The sequence below is a fragment of the Tenrec ecaudatus genome, chromosome 5, assembly GCF_050624435.1.
Source record: "Tenrec ecaudatus isolate mTenEca1 chromosome 5, mTenEca1.hap1, whole genome shotgun sequence".
Classification (NCBI taxonomy): domain Eukaryota; kingdom Metazoa; phylum Chordata; class Mammalia; order Afrosoricida; family Tenrecidae; genus Tenrec; species Tenrec ecaudatus.
In genome coordinates, this window is record NC_134534.1 from 35,730,436 (window position 1) to 35,750,695 (window position 20,260).

Consider the following 20,260-nt stretch of genomic DNA (forward strand, 5'->3'; position numbering starts at 1 on the left):
TTTAAATCTAGTATATATGTATTTCTTATCCATATCCCCCCCTGCCCGGCATTTGGAGGAAGCCAGGTCTGGAGGATGACATGGGAGAGCAGATCCCCCTGTGTCAGCTTCTGCTCCCATGAATGCTTTCTCTGCGAGTCCACCAACGGTGCAGAGCTGCTGACTTGTTGAAGCAAAGGATTCTCACAAGACACCAATAGATGCTCAGTTATGTATTTAGCTTCCTATGTACATGAACAACAAGGGCTATGGGAGGGGGCGGGGGGAATCCTCGAAGAGCCGCCTGACTGAAATACCACTGATGTCTAGATTAAGTCCAGGGAGTGCACACCTTACAAGATCATCTTCCTACAGGAGAAGCGGCTTCCGCAGGGATAGCACGGATTGCAGGGGTCACACGGGCTGCAGGGGCTGCAGGGGCTGCAGGCGCTGCAGGGGCTGCAGGGGTTGCAAGGATTGCAGGGGTTGCAAGGGTTGCAGGGTGAAGCACAAGGGTAGCAAGGAGACTCGATCTTGACGCAGCTGCCCAGCCCGTAGGAGTATGTAACGTCCTTCTCATCCACGCAGGGGGGCAAGCTGAACTCTTTGCAGATGTTCATGTAGCTGTACTTCTTCGACCCCAGGCAGTCGTACCTGTTCTCCCGCTCGGCCGACACGCACACCTTTCCGTCCTTCACTCGAACTTTCACTTGGTCGGGCTCAAAGCCGCACACGTTCACCGCTCCTAGAATGTTACTGCTACAGCAAGAGGAAGCCAGAATTCGGTTGGTGGTTCTTCTTATTCTGGAAATTCGAGAGCAAACAGGGGTGGGGGGGGTGGGGAGAGTGGAGGGGAGACAGAAGCAGCTCAGAACCCAGACATATCTTAAGAAGCAACACTCTAATCTCTATCTTTAAAAGCAAAAGAGCAAAAGTTAACTCTAGTCATTGTGAGAAGTCAAACTTTAAGGAAGGAAGTAAAGAAAAAATGAGACTCCTTTCCTCTGGTCTTCCCTACCTAAGGTCCCACTCTGCTGGGGGTTGTCCTTTCGCCTATTTAAATCCAGTCCTGTCTCTTACTAGCTGTGGAACTTTGGGCAGGTTCCTTAACCTCTCAGTGACTCAATGTCCTTATCTGTAAAATGGAAATATTAGCATCTAATCGTAGGGCTGTTGGGAGGAGTAGATGAGATGATGGTGATGGTGATGGGGTTGAACTTGACACCGGTAGTGCAGTGGGCTGGCTGTGGGCTGCTAACCCCAAGCAGGTCCTGAGATTCTCCTCCTCTGCACCTGGGAGACTGCTCCCGACTAGAGAGGGCTGGCCCAGCACCGCGGGGCTCCAGTCCACTGCGAGGGCCTGTGCTGGTCTGCTTTGGAATGGCCCCCCAGTGGTGTGTTGCACCTGGGTCTTATCAGTTTGCAAAAGCTCCTTGTTCACAGTGGCATCACTAAGGTTAGGGCCACCCAGTGTGGTAACTCCTGGTGTCACACCCCACCCCCACGAACCTCCTCCTGTACCAGACCATACAGAATCCTTCTCCCTGCCACTGAGTCCATTCAGACTCATAGTGACCCTACAACACAGGGCAGAACTGTCCCTGGGACCTTCCAAGACGGTAGCTGTTCATGACAGTAGAGAGCCCGTTGTTCTCCCTTGGAGCAGATGGTGCCAGTTTCCACCTGCTCACCTTGCAGTTAGCAGCCCAACGTATAGCCACCAGGGCTCCTACAGAATCCTTAGCAATGGTCACTATCAATTTGTGTCCTAAAATAATACATGATATGTATGGCTCTAAGTTGCATAGATTTCATATTTCTTAGATCGCATGAGTGCTAGCAACATAGTCAAATCTTTCTGCATGGAATGACAACAGCCTTACTTGCGACGCAATTAGTAACTGAACAAGACTTTGTTGTTCTCCGTTTTCATTAATTACAATTTCATCCTCAAAAGAAAGTTATTGATAGAGATTCACAAAGACTAATGAACACAATATTATAGCTAAGATAGCAGAAATTTTTATACAATCAGCAATTATGCACAATCAGGTGGGCTATTAGAACGTGCAGACAAAAAACCACTGGATTCAAGAAAACAACAACAACAAAAAGCACTGGATTCAAATCACCATTATAGTTAGGTAACGATGCCGGCTCGGGCCAGGCCACATTAGACGATTCAAAGAGTAAATTAGCATAGACGCTTAGTTTGAAGGCACCGTGATACATGCAAGCTGGGATTGTTATTATTATTGTAACTAAGAAACAGATGTTTTCCTGAAAATGATAGATTTATGCTGAAACACTGTGCAAAAATTTTATAAGCAATCATTTTTTATGTCACCTAAACTGACAGGATTGCCAGCTGTGGTCTGCTCTCCCAGCCCCTGCTAGTGACGTCATTGATAGTGCCATCTCTTCCCAGTGCCTCAGCCAATGACTCATATTGAAGGTGACCACTGTATGAGGATTTACACGATGGGAGCTGGCAAACCCAACCAATCCCAGCACATCCCTCCCTCTCAGTGGATGGGGAGCCACCACCACCTGCAAGGCATTCACCTCAAAGCCGTCCTCTGATAACTGCAGCTTTTGCCTGGTCTCTCATAGCGGATCACTGGTTAGGTTTAAACGATGCTGGAGCCCAAGTGGCATAATGGTTCCACATTGTGCTGCTAACGGCAGGGTCAGCAGTTTGAATCCATCAGCCACTCCGTGGGAGAAAGACGAGACTTTCTACTCCAGTACAGATAACATGTCCCTAATACACGAGATGAAACCTCACCATCCTCACTTCTAGGGAGCACCCTTCGTCCAGGACAGATGGGTTTGTGCTTCTGGCAATCTGCGGTGCTTCCAATAGTCTTCACCAACACCGTGGTTCAAGTGCAACGGCGATTCTTCAACTGTCCTCATTCGCAGCCCAGCTTTGATGTGCACACGGGACTACTGAAAATGCCCTGGATGCTTCCATGAGCACTGACTGTGGATCCAGTCAAATAAACCCTTGATAAGTTCTGTCTTCCCACCATTTGTCATGACTCGAGTTATGAGGATTTGGGTTGTTTTTTTTTTAACATGATAGTAATAATAGTCATCCAACACCAAGTTCTGCCCACCTAGAGCAGCTAACATGAACCCATGGTTCTTACAATGCTACCTCGCTGCTACTTAGCATTCCTACCACGTGGACCTTTCCTATTGATCATAAATCCCAGCAACTCACACTAACTGATGACTTGTGTGTTCAAGAGGGGGTGAAAGGGAGTGTCTAAGGGCACAGCAGTTGTTCAAATCTTAGCTCTGCCACCGATCAGCTGTGTGACCTAGGGCAAGTTACTTCACCTCCTTTTGCTTTGTCACCTCTACCAAACTGAGATCGTACTGATAACAAGGTGCCTCAAATAGCTGTTTGAAGGAAGGAGTAAAGTAGTTAATACAAGAAAGGCATTTAAAATAACATTCGGTACATGGTCAGAAATCAATAGAAGCGAGAAAAATAAAACAAAAAAAAAACCCTGTTACCGGTTAGTCAACTGCAACACATAGAAACTCTCCCAGACAAAGGAGAAGTGGCCCTCAGGGTTTCCAAGCCGGCGATCTTTGTGTGGAGTTCTGGTGGCATTGGGGATGATGGATGTTGGGCTGCTAACCCCAAGGGCATCAGTTCAAGCCTACCAGCTGCATCGGGGAGGAAAGATGAAGCTTTCTCCTCCCATCAAGACCTAGAGCCTCAGAAGCCCACAGGGGCCGTTCTAGTCTATCTTCCAGGGTCCCTAAGAGTGGGAATCAACTCGATGACAGTGAATTTGGTTTTAGTTTTTAATCCTTATGTACGCAGACTGCCGCATCTTTCTCCTGTGGAGCTCGAACCTCCAACCTTTCAGTTAGCGGCTGTGTGCTTAACTACTGCCTCACCGGGGTGCCTTCAGTAGTTTTAAGATATCTTCTTTTTACTCCCTCAGTGTGCTTGTATAGCACCACTAAGCATGTTGGAAGCATTATTTCCTACAATCCCCTGAAAGATGTACATGTAATTATCACCATTTTACAGATGAGGAATTGGTGGTGGTGGTGAATGGCCAAGCTTAGACTGCCATCCAAGCCTGTCTCAGGCCAAGACTGAGGTCTTCACCATCAGAGAGGACGAGTCCTTGAGATGAAAGCCCTGTTTGGCCACTGGTTCCTGGCATGAGCTCTGTGTTGCCTGGCTCTACTTCAGGCCCATTTTCTTTCTACTTGCCTGATCCTCAAACATTCTAATACTCTAAATGATCCTTTTATATCACATAAAACCATTTTAAAAGGAGCTGGACGGGTCCTAAGAGCCATTCCTGACAAATGACTTTGCATCTCATTTATAGAACCTCTTCTGATTTTAGGAGTCTGGATTCTATGGTTAAGTGATTATTTGGAGATGTGTTTTCAATTCTTACTTTCTATGCTGAAGTCTGGTTATTCATGTTGTAAAGGTCAATGTAAAAAAAATTCACAAAGTACAGGTAAGCATAAGGATTGTGAAAATACCCAGAATTGAAAGAATGCTTAACATTTTAGTCACTTTGGTGAAGATGTATGAGGGTATATGTGAGGATAGTTGAACAGCAGTGCTACAAAATCTAGACTCCTTTATTAAACAAAGATATCAAAACATGAAGCTATTGTGACTTGCTGATGCAGATCAAAGACTGCAACCTCCAGTATAGATTACAACTCAAGCTAAAGAAAACAAAACTCCTCATATCTGGACCACCAGACAGCATCAGGTTAGATGGAGAAAAGATAGACGTTGCTAGGATTTCGTGTGGCGGGATGCACAGTCAACGCTTGTAAGGCAGCAGTCAAGAGATCAAACTACGTCATAATGAGTCCGTCTACAGAACTACGTCATAATGAGCCCGTCTACAGAATTACATCATAATGAGCCTGTCTACAGAACTACGTCATAATGAGCCCGTCTACAGAACTATGTCATAATGAGCCCGTCTACAGAACTATGTCATAATGAGCCCATCTACAGAACTACGTCATAATGAGCCCGTCTACAGAACTATGTCATAATGGGTCCGTCTACAGAACTACGTCATAATGGGTCCGTCTACAGAACTACGTCATAATGAGCTAGTCTACAGAACTACGTCATAATAAGCCCGTCTACAGAACTATGTCATAATGAGCCCGTCTACAGAACTACGTCCTAATGAGCCCGTCTACAGAACTACGTCATAATGAGCCTGTCTACAGAACTATGTCATAATGGGCCAGTCTACAGAAGATCCCTTGAAGTTTAAGGAACAAGGCTGTCCCTTTGAAGACATCAGTGTGCCTGACCCAAACCAAAGTATTTTCAATGGTCTCGTATGCATAGGACTGTTGAACAATGAATAAGGAAGACTGACAAATGGATGAATTCAAATGATCTTGGAGAACATTGAAAGTACTGCCAAAAGAACACGCATATCTGTGCTGGAAGAAGTACAATCAGAATGCCCCTTGCAATTGAGAATGGCGAGATTTTTGTCTCGGGTACTTTCGACTGGTTCGTAGGAGAGTCGAGTCCTTGGTAAAGGACATCGTGCTTCGGAAAGTGGAGGGCCAGCAAACAATAAGAAGATCTTCAAGGAGCTGGACACTGGCTGCAACAATGGACTCACGATGATTGTGAAGATGGTGGGCATCTGGGCGGTGTTTGGTTCGGTTGGGCACGGGCTCCCTATGAGTCGAAACCAACTCAATGACATCAAACAACACAAAGCTCTCGTTTCTCCACATAGCCTCCACTTAGACAGAAACACCAAAGACGGTGTTTCCATCCCTCTAGTAACATCCCCCCACACACACACCAATGCTCTTTCATTTATATAAATTTATATAAAATTGTCACAGCCATTTTAACATCCTCGAGGGACTGACAGCATACTCCTGTGTTCTTTGAGTCTGGGGAACAAAAGAAGCCTAAAGAGCAATCTCGGGGCTGCTGGGTGGATGGTATAAGTTTCCGAAGAAAGGTCTCTTAGGACAGCTTTGCTTCCCTCAAAGAATGAGCATGTGCGCTGTGGTGAAAAGATAAAACAAAGATCTGGCGCCGCTACCCAGGCCTTTTCCTCCCCGATGCGGGTTTCAGCTTTTTGAAAGCTTCTTCATACCATCCTCTGTCTTTTAGGAGAATCTATTAACACCACCCCTAGGAATAAAAAGATTGAACCCACACAAAACGCCCATCTCAGCGATCTTCTGAGTGGATCTCTCTGCTTTGAATTCAACTGGCTCAGCAGATCCTCTCAGAAGCCATTGTTTTGATTGGACCCCCCCACCACCACACCAAAAGCACCTAACATATGGGGATGATCACATTGCTGATGGCAGGGGCATGTTAGACATCTTCTGTTTTGAACACACTTATACATGTATGAACTGGAACCCGAGTTCACACTTTCTGACTTATCTTCATATATATATTTGAGATCATATTAAATCATGCTACACATGTTATTCTTCATCTATAATTTCCAACGATAAGCCCTAACATGATTGATTTAACAATAATGTGAAGGTTGCAAGCCAAGACTCCGGACTTGGGGTCTATTTACAAAGTAATCAAAGAGCTCGGTCCTGGAAAACACCAAGGCAACCAGGATCAAACGGCTTGGGCACGACTGCCAGAAGACCGTGTGGACAGGCCATTCCATTGCCAAGCCCGGCCCCAGCCCTGAGGATGCCTAGGTCATGGCCACCGTGTTCTGGGTGTGACAGGACACCTGTTGGTCAGCAAAGGATAAGGAAGAGATTGGACTCTCAGAAAGCCTCTGTCTCACTGGCATAGCCAGGGGGACAAGCCCTGCCTCCCTAGATGGTCAGGCCGTCAGTCACAAGACAGCAGGAAACCAGCCCCAACTCTCTTTCCTGTGCTCTCCTCTCCGGAAGGGCCAGTTTGGGAGCGGAAGCCACCAAGAGCAAGAGGAGAGCACTCTGAACCTTTGCTGGGTCGCTCCAGAATCTCCCATGGTGACAGCTCTGATCAGGGCGCCATAGGTGGGCCTGAATACAATGGGAGGCAAATGTGAAACAGAACTCATATTCTTAAAAGGTCCAGACTCGTGGACCAATTGAGAATGGAGGATTCCCTGAGAGGATCACCCTCAAGTACTTCTTAAGCCTTAAATTGAAACTTTCCCTTGACGTCTCCATCTATGGAAATAACAGGCACACAAAAGGAAGTGCATCACCTATGGGCGTGGGCTTCATTTACAAACTATAAGACCAGTGGAAACTTGAGATTAAGGCCTTGAGTCACCTTTTAGGTCTGAGAATGAACTTCTGTGACTCAATTTTCAGCCAAACTAACAACAACACCTTTAAAAAGGGGGGGGGGGAGGGTACTGTCATGGTGTTGATCTCAGCTCATAGTGACCCTTGTGGGACAGAGTAGAACTGCTCCCCAGGGCTTCCAAGACTGTCAGTCTCAGCAGAAGCAGATTGCTTTATCGTTTTCTTATGGAGTGGCTGGTAAGTTTGAACCCCCAACCTTGCGGCTAATAGCCTGCAGGGTCATCAGTGCTTCCAGTCAAAAAATAGATAGGTCTCTCTGTGGAACCATAATGCTTGGGAGGTGTGCACACCTAGAATAAACAGTCATTTGAAACTCAAAGGGCAGCATATACTCAAGGACAAAGTTCCGAAGGGTTAGGAAGGAAGACGGGAGAGGAAGAGGAAGCAAGGAAGCAGCAGGATGGGGAGATTCCCTTGTGGGGTTGCGATCAATGACATGCTAAGAATACGTTGCTGAATGGAAAGCTGACCTCCTCTGTAAGCCTTTCACTATTCAGAATAAAAGGCTAAAAAGGTCGTTACATGAGACCAACAATTTACTCTACAGCAAAGATGAGAAGACAGGAGCGCAGAGAGATGAGAGCGATGGGAAGGGAACATCCGGAGACGATGAGGTCAGGTCCCCACGGAGTAGTGTGGGTTTCGAGAAATTCTGGAGCCACATTTTATTCATCAAACTCGACTCTGAACTTGAGACTCAAATCCTGCCTGTCGATGGTCTTTCGTCATCCCACATGAGCTTGTCCATGAGTTCACGAGTTCTGGATAAAAGGGAGCGATTGCCTCTTAGCCTTCTGTTGCCACAAGCGTGACATTTAACCACTGTAATTTTACAGAATCTAGTCCCTTTGATTGTTCGTAGAAGTGCCATAGGAAGATGAGCAGCAGCCTGCCTGGCTCTGAAATCCCTCTTCCTATTGCAGCTGAGTTTCACCTGCATGGACAACTAAGTTCTTGAAAGTATATTCAGGGTCCCCGCCACCTTCCGTTGATTGTTGTTGCTGGGTGCTATCAAGCCAGTTCTGACCCATAGTGACCTGTGCACAAAACGACGAGACAGTGTCCAGTCCTCACCACCGTGCCTCTGGCTGAGCCCTCTGGTGCAGCCACTGTGTCCATCCATCTCCTTGAGGCCCTTCCTCTTTTTCACTGCCCCTCCACTTTACCCAACAGGGTGTCCTTTCTCCATGGTCCGTCCTGAGAATGCACCCAAAGTATGGAAGATGAAGTCTGGCCATCCTTGCCTCTAATGACCACTCTGGTCATACGTCTGCCCAGACAGGCTGGTTTGGCATTTTAACAGTCAATGACACTTTTCAAAGTCTCCACCAGCACCACCATGCAAACACACCAATTCTTTGGGCTTCCTTAGTCAATGTCCCACTTTAACAATCGATAATACCATGGTCTGGGTCAGGCACACCTTAGGTTTTGAGGTAACATCCTTGCTTTTCAATACTCAACGGAGGGCTTCAACCAGATTCACCTAAGCAGCACATCTTTTGATCTCTTGACTGATGGCAGATCTAAGCAAGATGACCTCCTTGACACCTTCAACCTTTTCTCCATTTATCATGATGTTACCGATTGGTCCAGTTGTGAGGATTTGGGTTTTGTTTACGTTGAGTTGTAATTCATCCTGAAGGCTGCAATCCTGGATCTTCCTCAGCAAGTGCTTAACATCCTCCTCATTTTCAGCCAGCAGGGTTATGTCATCTGCTTGGCACAGGTGGTTAAGCTTTCCTCCAGGCCTGATGCCACGTTCTTCTTCATATACTGCAGCTACTCTGTGATTTTCCCAGCATACAGATCAAATAAATATGAGGACAACACCCTGACACACACCTTTCCTGGTCTTAAACTATGTGGCATTCCCTTGTTCTGTTCACACAACTGCCTCTTAATCCATGTATAAATTCCACATGAACATCATCAAGTGTTCTAGAATTCCCATTGTTTTCAGGAGTCTCCACTGTTTGTTATGATCCACACCGTCGAATGCCTTTACGCAGTCAGTGAAACACAAGTGACATCTTTGTGACATTCTCTGCTTTGAGAAAGATGTATCAACAATGATACCCGGTGTCCCAGGTCCTTTTCTGAATCTGGCCTGAACCTCTGGCAGCTCTCTGTCAATGTACTGCAGCAATCATTGTTGGGTGATCTTCAGCAAAGTTTTGCTTGCATGTGGTATCAATGATATTGTCCTATAATTTGAATATTCTGTTGGGTCACTTTTTTTTGAGTGGGTACAAATATATATCTCTTTCACTCACTTGGTCAATTTGCTGCCTTCCAAATTTCCTGGCATAGACAGGTAAGTGTGTTTCCAGTGCTTCATCAGCTTGTCGAAACATTTTAATTGATATCCCATCAATCCCTGGAGTCTTGTTTGGGACGAATGCTTTCAGTGCAACTTGAACTTCTTCCTCCAGCACCATTGGTTCTTGCTCACATGCTGCCTCCTTGGCCAGTGCTTTTTGGCATCATAACTGTGTATTCTTCCCATCTTCACTTGACGCGTCTTTGAACAGTGCTTTTTGGCATCATAACTGTGTATTCTTCCCATCTTCACTTGACGCGTTTTTGAACATTAACTATTTTCCCCATAAGATTTTTCAGTATTTGAACTCGAGGCTTGAGTGTTTTCTTGAGTTCTTTCCGCTTAAGGTATGCTGAGCATGTTCTTCAGTCTGGTGATGAATAAAGTCATGAACATGTTGAAAAATGCCGCCAAGGTCCAGAGACAAATGGCCCCGGGTCTTCAAGCTCTAACCCTCCTGGGAGTTCTTTGCCTTTCCTCCCTCGCGTTAGACCTCTTCCGAAGATCTGTCTATCACTCCTTTCCAATCTACCTCTTCTCCGTTCTTCTTTTCCTGCCATCCCTGTCTTCCAGTAACTCTGAAGTGGTGTTCAGGCAGGCTGGCCTTTAGATTGATCCCTGAGAACAGTGCCACTCAGAAGGGAGCAGGTGGCCTGGGACTCCATAGGCCTTGTGAAAACTCAGGTGGCTGGGTCCCAGCCTGCGAGTCTCTGACTCCATGGTCTGTGGTGGAGCCCAGGAATTTACATGTCTAACCAGTTCCAATGCTGCTGGTGGTGGTCCAGGACCACTCTGAGAACTGCTGGCTGACCTGGCTGCCAGACCCGGGCTTCAGGACTTGGCTCTGCCACTGCCTGCTACCCTAAAATCTTGCCCCTAAGTCCATATAATCTTCTATAAAATATCTATAATACTTCCACCCCACAGATGTTACGAGGATTACATGAACATGAAGTCCCGGGCCCATTGTTTGCTCTCTATAGAGAGTGCCCGCTGTGCAGTGTTGTTAAGCCAATTGCGATTCACAGCACCCCTCTAGGACAGGGTTGAACCCCATCGTGTTTCTGGGGTTATAACCCTTACAGAAACAATAGCCACAGCTTGCTCCCAGGGAGCTCCCAGGGTGGGCTCCAACTGCTGACCTTTCTGTTAGCAGCCAAGGCTTCAACCACTGCGCCAAGGAAATTTCGCTATAAAGAGTACATGTCCCCCATCAGGCTATGCCAGGCTCCAGCTTACGCAAAATTGACTTAAATCTCAGACTGCAAGTGACCAAGTCTCAAGCTCTGTCTCAGGAAACGAGGAGGAACCCGAGAACAGAGATGCATTGGGTGGGCAGCTGTGGGGTGAAGGGGCACTGAGAACTGCAGGTGCGAAGAGACCGTCATGAGCGGAAGCGCAGGGACCCGGCTTATTTCCACCTGCACTAGGGCCCCAGGCGCCAGGGGAACAGGGTTCTCCTCCAGAGGGAAAGCCCTGGCTTCCTCTCCAAAGGCCTCAACGGCGCCTGGTCTCTGGGTCAGCTTATTGGGAAATAGGGAGATTTTCTGAGGGGTCAACCCCAAGTGTGCCCGTGCTACCCTCAGAAGGAATTCGCAGTGAAGGCTGGCAATCCCCAGCCTCAAAGAGGAAGAGCCGATGATTGAATCCATAACTTTACGGTAGCGAAAATCTCATCCTCAAAGCACACAGGGCAAAATGAAAGAAGAAAGGGGAAGGCAGGGTCTAAAGGTGGAGATGGTGCCTCTCGTGGGAATTTTTAGAGGAATTTCTCATTAAGGTTTAGGTCAACCACAGAGGGCTGAGCGGACGGAAACCCAGTCTCAGGATTCAATCTAGGATAGAGAGCAGAGCCCCTACCTCTCTAGTGTTTTAGCTACAAATAGAGCTTTGTCCTCAAGGACGAGGGCCAGGTAGCAGGACACAGTGCGTTCAGGAATTAGTGAACCCCTACAGGCAGGGCGGAAGAGGAGCCGCTTTATCTCCCAGGGTGGGCACCAAGTGTAGTAGTGAATCGTGTTCAAACTTAAATTAAGCTGGTGGCATGACATAAAGGAAACCACGCTCGGTGACCTCAATGCCTCTGTCTCCAGAACAGGGAGGAAGAGTCCGGGGGATCCGCATGGGTCAATGGGTGATTGGGAGGACTATGAACCCGGAGAGGGGTTACAGAAGGAGAGAGCTGCATGGGGTCTCTAGTAGGGAAAGCCATGGAGGCCCCACTGTCCCCGCATCTTTGGAAGCAGCAGCTGAGAAATCAATGGAAATGGACTGGAGCTTCCAAGCCCAGTCTACACACACATACACACACACACACACACACACACACACACACACACACACACACACGAGAATACACATTCAAGAATGCTCTAGAAACTTAGGGAGAAAGTTGAGACAATGGTAGCTAATCCTGAGTCAGCGAAGCGTGAGATACCAGAGAAACACATCCCGGAGGGGTGGTGCTTCCAGGCCAGGAAACACCATTTTCCTGTTGGTCAAAAAACTCCAGACTCACCGCCATCAAGTTGATGCTGACTCAGCGTGACCCTCCTGAACAGGGTAGAACTGCCCCTGAGGGTTTCTGAGACTGTAACTGTTTTTTTTAATCACTTTATTGGGGGCTCATACAACTCTTATCACAATCCTTACAAACATAGATTGTGTCAAGCATATTTTTACATTTGTTGCAATCATCATTCTCAAGCATTTTCTTTCTACTTGAGCCCTTGGTATCAGCTTCCCATTCCCCCCTTCCCTCCTCCCCACCTCCCCTCCCTTCCTCATGAACCCTTGATAATTTATACATTATTATTTTTTCATGTCTTACACTGGCCAATGTCTCCCTTCACCCAGTTTTCTGTTGTCCATCCCCCTGGTAGGGGGTTATAGGTAGATCATTGTGATCAGTTCCCTGTTTCTCCCCCACCTGCTCCTTACTCTCCTGGTATTGCTACTCTCATTATTGGTCCTGTGGGGTTTATCTGTCCTGGATTCCCTGTGTTTCCAGCTCTAATCTGTACCACTGGACATCCTCTGGTCTAGCCAGATTTATAAGGTAGAATTGGGATTATGATAGTTGGGGGGGGGCAGGAAGCATTAAAAAAAACTAGAGGAAAGTTGTATATTTCATTGATGCTATACTGCACCCTGACTGGCTCATCTCCTCACAACCCTTCTGTAAGGGGATGCCCTGTTACCTGCAGGATGGGTTTTGGGTCTCCACTCCGCACTCCCCCTCATTCACAATGATATGATTATCTGTTGTTTGATGACTGATACCTGATCCCGTCGACACCTCATGATCACACAGGCTGATGAGCTTCTTCCATGTGGGCTTTGCTGCTTCTCAGCTAGATGGCTGCTTGTTTATCTTCAAGCCTTAAAGATCCCAGATGCTATACCTTTTGATAGCTGGGTACCATCAGCTTTCTTTTGTTTTTTCTTTTTATTAGAACTTTTGTTTTTTTTTCTTTTTTAATCATTTTATTAGGGGCTCATATAACTCTTTTTACAATCTGTACATACATCATTTGTGTCCAGCACATTTGTACATATGTTGCCATCATCATTCTCAAAACACCTGCTTTCTACTTGAGCCCTTGGTATCAACTCCTCATTTTCCCCCTCCTTCCTCCCTTCCCCTCCCCCTGAACCCTTGATAATTTATAAATAATTATTATTTTATCATATCTTACACCATCCGACGTCTTCCTCACCCAGTTCTCTGCTGTCCGTCCTCCAGGGAGGAGGTTACATGTAGACCTTGTCATCTGTTTTCCGTTTCTCCCTCACCCTCCCTCCACCTTCCCGATATCACCACTCTCACCACTGTTCCTGAGGGGCTCATCTGTCCTGAATTCCCCATATTTCCAGTTCCTATCTGTCCCAGTATATATCTCCCGGTCCAGCCGGTTATATAGGGTAGCATTGGGATCATGATAGTGGGGGAAAGGAAGTATTCAAGAACAAGAGGAAAATTGTATGTTTCATTGTTGCTACACTGCACTCTGACTGGCTCATCACCTCCCCACAGCCCTTCTGCAAGAGGATGTCCAATTTCCCCCATATGAGCCCTGGGTCCCCACTCTGCACTCCCCCCATTCACAATGCTATGATTTTTTTTTGTCATTGATGCCTGATCCCTGATCCCTTTGACACCTTGTCATCTCACAGGCTGGAGTGCTTCTTCCATGATGGCCCCTTGTTTATCTTCCAGCTAATGGGACCCCAGCTTCTATATATTTTGACAACTGGACACCATCAGCTTTCTTCACTGCACTTGCCCGTGCACCCATTTTGTCTTCAGTGTTCGCATCGGGGTAGGCTGGTGTGCTTCTTCCTTGTGGGCTTTGTTGTTTCTTAGCTAGATGGCCGCCTGATTGTCTTCAAGCCTTTAAGACTTCTGATGCTATATCATTTGATAGCCGGGCACCATCAGCTTTGTTCGCAACTTTTGCTTATGCACCCACTTTGTCCTCAGTGATCTAGTTGGGACAGGCCGGTGTGCTTCTTGCATGTAGGTTTTGTTGTCTCTCAGCTAGATGGCTGCTTGTTTATCTTCAGGTCTTTGAGACTTCAGGTGCTCTATCTTTTGGTAGCCGGGTACCATCAGTTTTCTTCACCATATTTCCCTGTGCACCCATTGTCATCAGCAATCATGCCAGGCAGGTGAGCATCTCAGATTGCCGAATTGTTAGAACAAAGTGTTCTTGTGTTGAGGGAGTACTTGAGCAGGGGCCCACTGTCCACCTGTTTCCTTAATACTAAACCTATAAATATATGTACATAGATCTATTCCCCCTTGTAGTATATAAATATATTTACATCTTTATATGTCTGTATTTAAATCTCTATGACTACCCTTTGCCTCCTAGTTCTTTCCTCTGTTTCTTTTTACTTTCCTCTTGTCTCACTATCATGTTCTGCCTTCATTTGGGTTTTAGAATTTCCTCTTGGTTACATTGCCCTTGATCCAGCCCTGCAAGACCTCCCACACCCTCTTTGAAACTGATTTTGGATCACTTGTTATTCCCTTGTCCCTGGGCTTGTCAACACCATCTTCTTTTCCCCTGCCACCCCATGTCCTCCCAGAACTGTCATCTCATTGTTCTCTCTTCTGGCTTGTTTATTCCACCTATCCCTTCCAGGTAGACATGCTATGTACTATCACAAGATTGAGTACCATGAAGCAACAACAGAAAGTAAAACATTTGTTTATGCACCCGCTTTGTCTTACGTGATCAGGTCGGGAAGGTGAGCATCATGGAACACCAGTTTAATAGAACAAAGTGTTCTTGCCTTCAGGGAGTACTTGAGCCCAATGTCCATCTGCTACCTCAGTATTAACCTATAAATATATACCCATAGATCTATTTCCCCATCATCATATATAAATATATCTCCACATGTACATGCCTGTATTTAGACCTCTATAAATGCCCTTTGCCTCCTAGTTCCTTCCTTTATTTCCTTTTACTTTCCTCTTGTTTCACTATCATGTTCAGCCTTCATTTGGGTTTCAGTAATTCCTCTCAGTTACATTGCCCTTGATCAAGCCCTACCAGGATTCCTACACCCTCCTTGCCATTGATTTTGGATCACTTGTTCCCTTGTCCCTGGGTTTGTTAACACCCACTTCCTTTTCCCCGCCTCCCCCTCTCCCATGCCACCCCTCCCCACAGAACTGTTGTTCTCTTATGGGAATAGAAAGCCTCATGTTTCTCGCGCAATCAAATTACTCACTCATTCACTGCCATCAAGGTGATGCCGACTCAGTGACCCTAGAGGACAGGGTAGAACTGTCCCTGTAGATTGCTGAGACGGTAACTTTTGACATGAGCAGAAAGCCCTCGTTTTTTTGTCCCCACAGAGCCACTAGAGGTTTCGAACTACCCACCTTGAGGTCAGCAGCCCAGTGCTGAACCACTGCACCGCCACCATTCTTTGAAGCAGCAAAAGTCCAGGTGAATCTGCTTTCTAACCTCAAAGTTCCTCCTCAAAGACTACTTTGAAAACATTTTGAATCAACATGATATGTCAGGGTCTACTTAGTTATGGAACCGAGAGCTAACTTAGAGATAAAGGAGGGTAAGAGAGACTTCGGATGAAAAAGATTAGCGTTGGGAATTTGGGAGGGGGTTCTTGGGGCTGGGATCAGAGTTTCATATTTACATCCCTATTCAGTAAACTTGAATATCTGGGCTTGTGGGTGACCCTACGCCTTCTTGGATAGTGAACTATAAAGGTGTCAGAGGTACATGATAGGACAGTATCTATCACAAGGCGATGAGACTAGGCAGAGGAGTGTCTCTGAGGAGCTACAAGAGACCAAGCCTGGGTGCCTTTCTAAAATTGATTCAGACAAGTGTAGGGCCACCCCATCTATAAGCTCAGCACAGGCTTACTTGTGCTCACTTACTGGTCAGCAGTGAACTGGCTCACTTTTTCCCTCCACACCAAAGATTCTGCTTCTAGGTGTGACTCTCATCTGTCTCTCTCTCCCCCAACTCCACAGCACCTTCCTACAGAATCAAAGCGGTTTATACAGTCACCCAAGTAAAACCCGACCCTATTTTTGCTTACTCATGAATCCGTAGTGGACAGTCTTCTATGGGGTTCATCACCTCAATAAAGATGGGTAATCTGCCCCCGATTCAGAATCATCACTTAAGAGCTCTGGGAATCACTGGACAGACATCACCAGTTTCCCATACTGCTCCAGGCACAGAGGAAGGAAAAATGAGTGCAGCCTGACAGCAAAAGGATTTCAAACTAAAGAAAGTATTACTACTTGTCTAAACATCCTGGTGAGAATGAAACGTGAAGTTGTGTTGATTGCATCCCAAGAGAGGACCTTCGGGAGCTGGAGGAGAGAGCCCAGGGCAAAGGAGGCAAGGTAACTTCCCCAGGAGACTCTGGGAAGAGGCTCATAGCCAAGAGACAAAAGCTGGAAGGATCTTGGATTGAGTACTTAATACCTCCATAAACTACCATCTCCTCTGCTGCGAGAAGAAATGGACGGTGCCCAGCTGCCATTACTGAGCATTTTGATCAAGGGCCCAATAGCTGGTTCATGATCAAAAGGAGGAAAACATGCAGAACAGAACTTCAACTTATTGTTGGAAAGCAGACTTACTGGACACACTGACACTCCAAGAGAACTCAAATCTGGAAATAACTTTTAAGCCTTGAACTCAAATTTTCCCATGAAGTCGTCTTTCAACTAAGTAATGATTTAGCTCATTCAATAAAAAATGCTTACCTTGGGCATTGCTCTTTAAAGGAATTATCTATAGGAGATCCTCTGGACAAAAGTAGCCCTGAGACACAGGTGAGAATTTTAAGGTGTGGTACCGTAAGTTAGTAGTACTTAAACAATAGGGGCAGCGACAGGGTAAAGTAGGTAATCATTGTTAATGAACAGTGTTATGTGAAGAATGCTTGATGGGTGTATGTTTTGTAGGGTATTTTTTCACACGCACAAAAATCTTCTAATTAAAAAAAAAAGAGTGTTGAATAATCAAAAGCACTTGGACCTGCTCACAAGCAAGCACTCATTTGGAGCAGATCTTTAAAAAAAAAAAAGAATCTGCTTCACAGTGTGAGCAAATTCTATAACTTGATACTCTTGTTTTTTCTTTAGCAGTATTATTGGCACACAATGCACATTTCATACAATTCAATAGTTCCGTCATATCAAGAAGAGCTGTAGAATCATAACCATGGTCGATTCTAGAACATTTTCTTCTTCCTTGTACTTGTTGTAACTTGATACTACTCTTAAGGAGTACAAATGTAATTGATTCAACGACTGTAGACCAGCGGTTCTCAACCTGTGGATCTCAACCCCTTTAGGGGTCGAACAACCCTTTCGCAGGGGTCACCCAATTCATAACCGTAGCAAAATGACAGTGATGAATTAACAACAAAAGTAATTTTATGGTTGGGGGTCACCGCCACATGAGGAACTGTATTTTGGGAAGGTTGAGAACCACTGGTGTAGATGAATTTACAGGTGAAAGCTTCACCCTACGCTTTTGAAAGGGGTCTATTCTTGACCTTTGGCAGTTGGTGATCTGAACAATTCATTGCATTCTTACCCTTTGTAATGAATATCCCCATCACTAGTTGACGGTTGTCAAGGGAATATCCTTACCTGTCCCCCTGTCTGTCTATGTAACTATCTATCCGCCTATCATTTAAATATGCCCTCCTGTAAAAATATTACCATATTAAATACATGGGTTTGCACTTTGCTTTTTTCACTTAATACACCTATACGTAAAAAAGTTTGTGAATCCCTTTCATACCTACAGATCACTCCAAAGCTTGGTTGTACCATAGTTTGTCCAACCAAGGTACAGGGCTTTCAACCATCTATTTTCCCAACAGTAATAGTAATGGCATGTGTAAACAGAAGAGAAAGACTGTGAAAGGTGAAAAGAAAATGCAACCCCAACAAAACCAAAATGTTAAATGGCTTTTAAATTACTTAGTTTAGTGAAAACCTTCTCGAGTCTACTCCGAAAGTTGCTCCTCCCAGTTCTGTGGCTGCTCGGCCTTTACTAGAGGTGAATGAGTCCATCATAGGATAGACAACTCCAAATGAGCTTGGAGGCTTTGTCTGGAGTGGGGGAAGGGAGCAAGGTTTTCCTACAAAGCCTAGGAAATGCCTCTATTGTTCAATTTTCTCCCCTGCCTCTGGCAAACATTAAGGACTTGATCAATTATTATTACTTTTCCTGGAGTCGTTCCTGTAAGGCCAAATCTACTCAATTCACTTTACTCATAACCAGGAAAAATGTTTAGTTTGCTGCTTCCAATCGCTTTTTAATGACACCTCCTGCTTCTTTCCCCCATTAAAGCCAAATTATTTATCATGCTGGCATTCCTGTTATAAACCACCCACAACCTTGCCAATCGACATCATTACACTATCTTTTGAGAATCCTCCAGTTCCCACCATAGACCCATGTACTCTTCTTTCCTTAAATCTCTCCTAACTCACCAGAGTCATTATGCTGAACCCCTTTCCATCTTGTTCAGGTATCGGTGGTCAACATTCCCCCCTTATTCCAACTTAAAGGCTAACATACAAACTATAAAGATCTAAAAAGAAGTTCATTTACTTGGCGAGCTCTCTCTTTTCATCTTCTATGGCTCTAATGGCTTTCCTCTCCAAGCTTCTGAGAGATGGTCGAAGGCAGTACAGCTTGTAATCACACAGGCAACACGGATAGACATCACACAGGCCGCAAGACCGTGATCGCTTTGAATAACACATGCAGTACGGATATGGGTGCAAGTCACAACAGCAGTAGGGGTGCATGTATAAGTCGCACAGGCATCGTGAGCTAATTTCGTCGATGCACCTCAATTGCCTCAGCTCTCTGTCCACCTTCTTAATGTCCCTTCTAACGCTGTCCAAGAGACAACTCAGTGCAGCCATCACAGTCACACCTGAGTGTTCGGTGAGTACCCTTGGAAAATGGCACTCAGGAGAAAAAAATTGTTCTAAGCTCTTCTCAGAAGTTTCTTTTAAAATTAAACGAAGGGCTCCTGGTTTATTTCTTTTAAAGCTGGTGTTCTATGACCTCACCGCCCTGTACCTATGTCATAGTCTTCTGGTTACCATGAGAGCGGTAAACAGTCACGGTCTCCAGAACCCTTCCTATAGCTACAAAGCTGCTCTCAGAGACACACTCATGTTGAGATTGCATTTACTTTTAAGTTGGACGGGTCTCTCCAAGGCAGCACATCTCTTTGGGGCTCGAGGTGCTGACTTTTAATGCTTATGTCTTCTGTACGCTCTAAGGACCAGTCCTGGCTGTATCTGGGTGTTTGCGGGTTTTGATATGGGCCAGGGAAGGGGTGCTTGCCTCTAATGTCTATGCCCTAATGGCTCTACCCCTGGCTTGAGTGTCTTTAAGACTAAGCCATCCTCATGCCAATCTTTGTCTTTGGCCCTCCAGGCTCACTGAACATTGGAGGCTTCAAAACTCAAACGTACCGCATGGAATCGATTCCAGGGCTCACTGATCTTTGGCAGAGGTCTTGCTCTTAAGCTCCAACCTCTCCACGATCAGGGTCTTTGTCCTCCATCACAACCTTACAGCAATTAAACCTCTGGTCTTGTTTCAAGCTTTTAGGTACCTCATCCCAATTCCATTTCTTCCCAACTATTGGTCATTGATAAAAATAGTATGTTGAGTATGTTGTATAACTGCTGATTGAATGTTGTAACCAACTGCTTAAAGTTGCTTGAAGACACATGATTGAAACCCCAACTTTTGTCAGTGTTCATAGTGACTCAGTATGCTGAACCTTACACTCAGATTCAACCTTAGCTCATGGTACGTCCATCCCTCTAGTTCTTTCAAAGTGCGAGGCTGCTCTCAAATCCCCTTTATGCCTTTACTGGAGGGGGCGTGGTTAGATCTGACACACATGAGGGAGACAAAGGACACACTGTGCAAGGACTTATGGATCAGACTAAGGAGTTTGAACTTTTTTTAGTACAATTTAAGAATCACTCTTTTCCTCGCTTGAAGAGCAGTTGAAAGCTAAGTCAGGTAGCTACATTGAAAGAGCATTGTACATAAAAAAAAGGAAGTTTATTCTTAG

The 20,260-nt window shown here is 45.6% G+C and overlaps 1 protein-coding gene across 1 annotated transcript; it reads right to left on the reverse strand.

Moving 5' to 3' along the window:
- Positions 1 to 332: 332 nt before the first annotated feature.
- ODF1 (outer dense fiber of sperm tails 1) lies at positions 333 to 19,085 on the reverse strand. The gene is made up of 2 exons (XM_075550600.1): positions 18,766 to 19,085; positions 333 to 783 (listed from the first exon to the last, which is right to left on the reverse strand). The coding sequence occupies exons 1-2, from the start codon at positions 19,083 to 19,085 to the stop codon at positions 333 to 335; spliced, it is 771 nt and encodes a 256-aa protein (XP_075406715.1).
- Between the last annotated feature and the right edge of the window lie 1,175 nt (positions 19,086 to 20,260).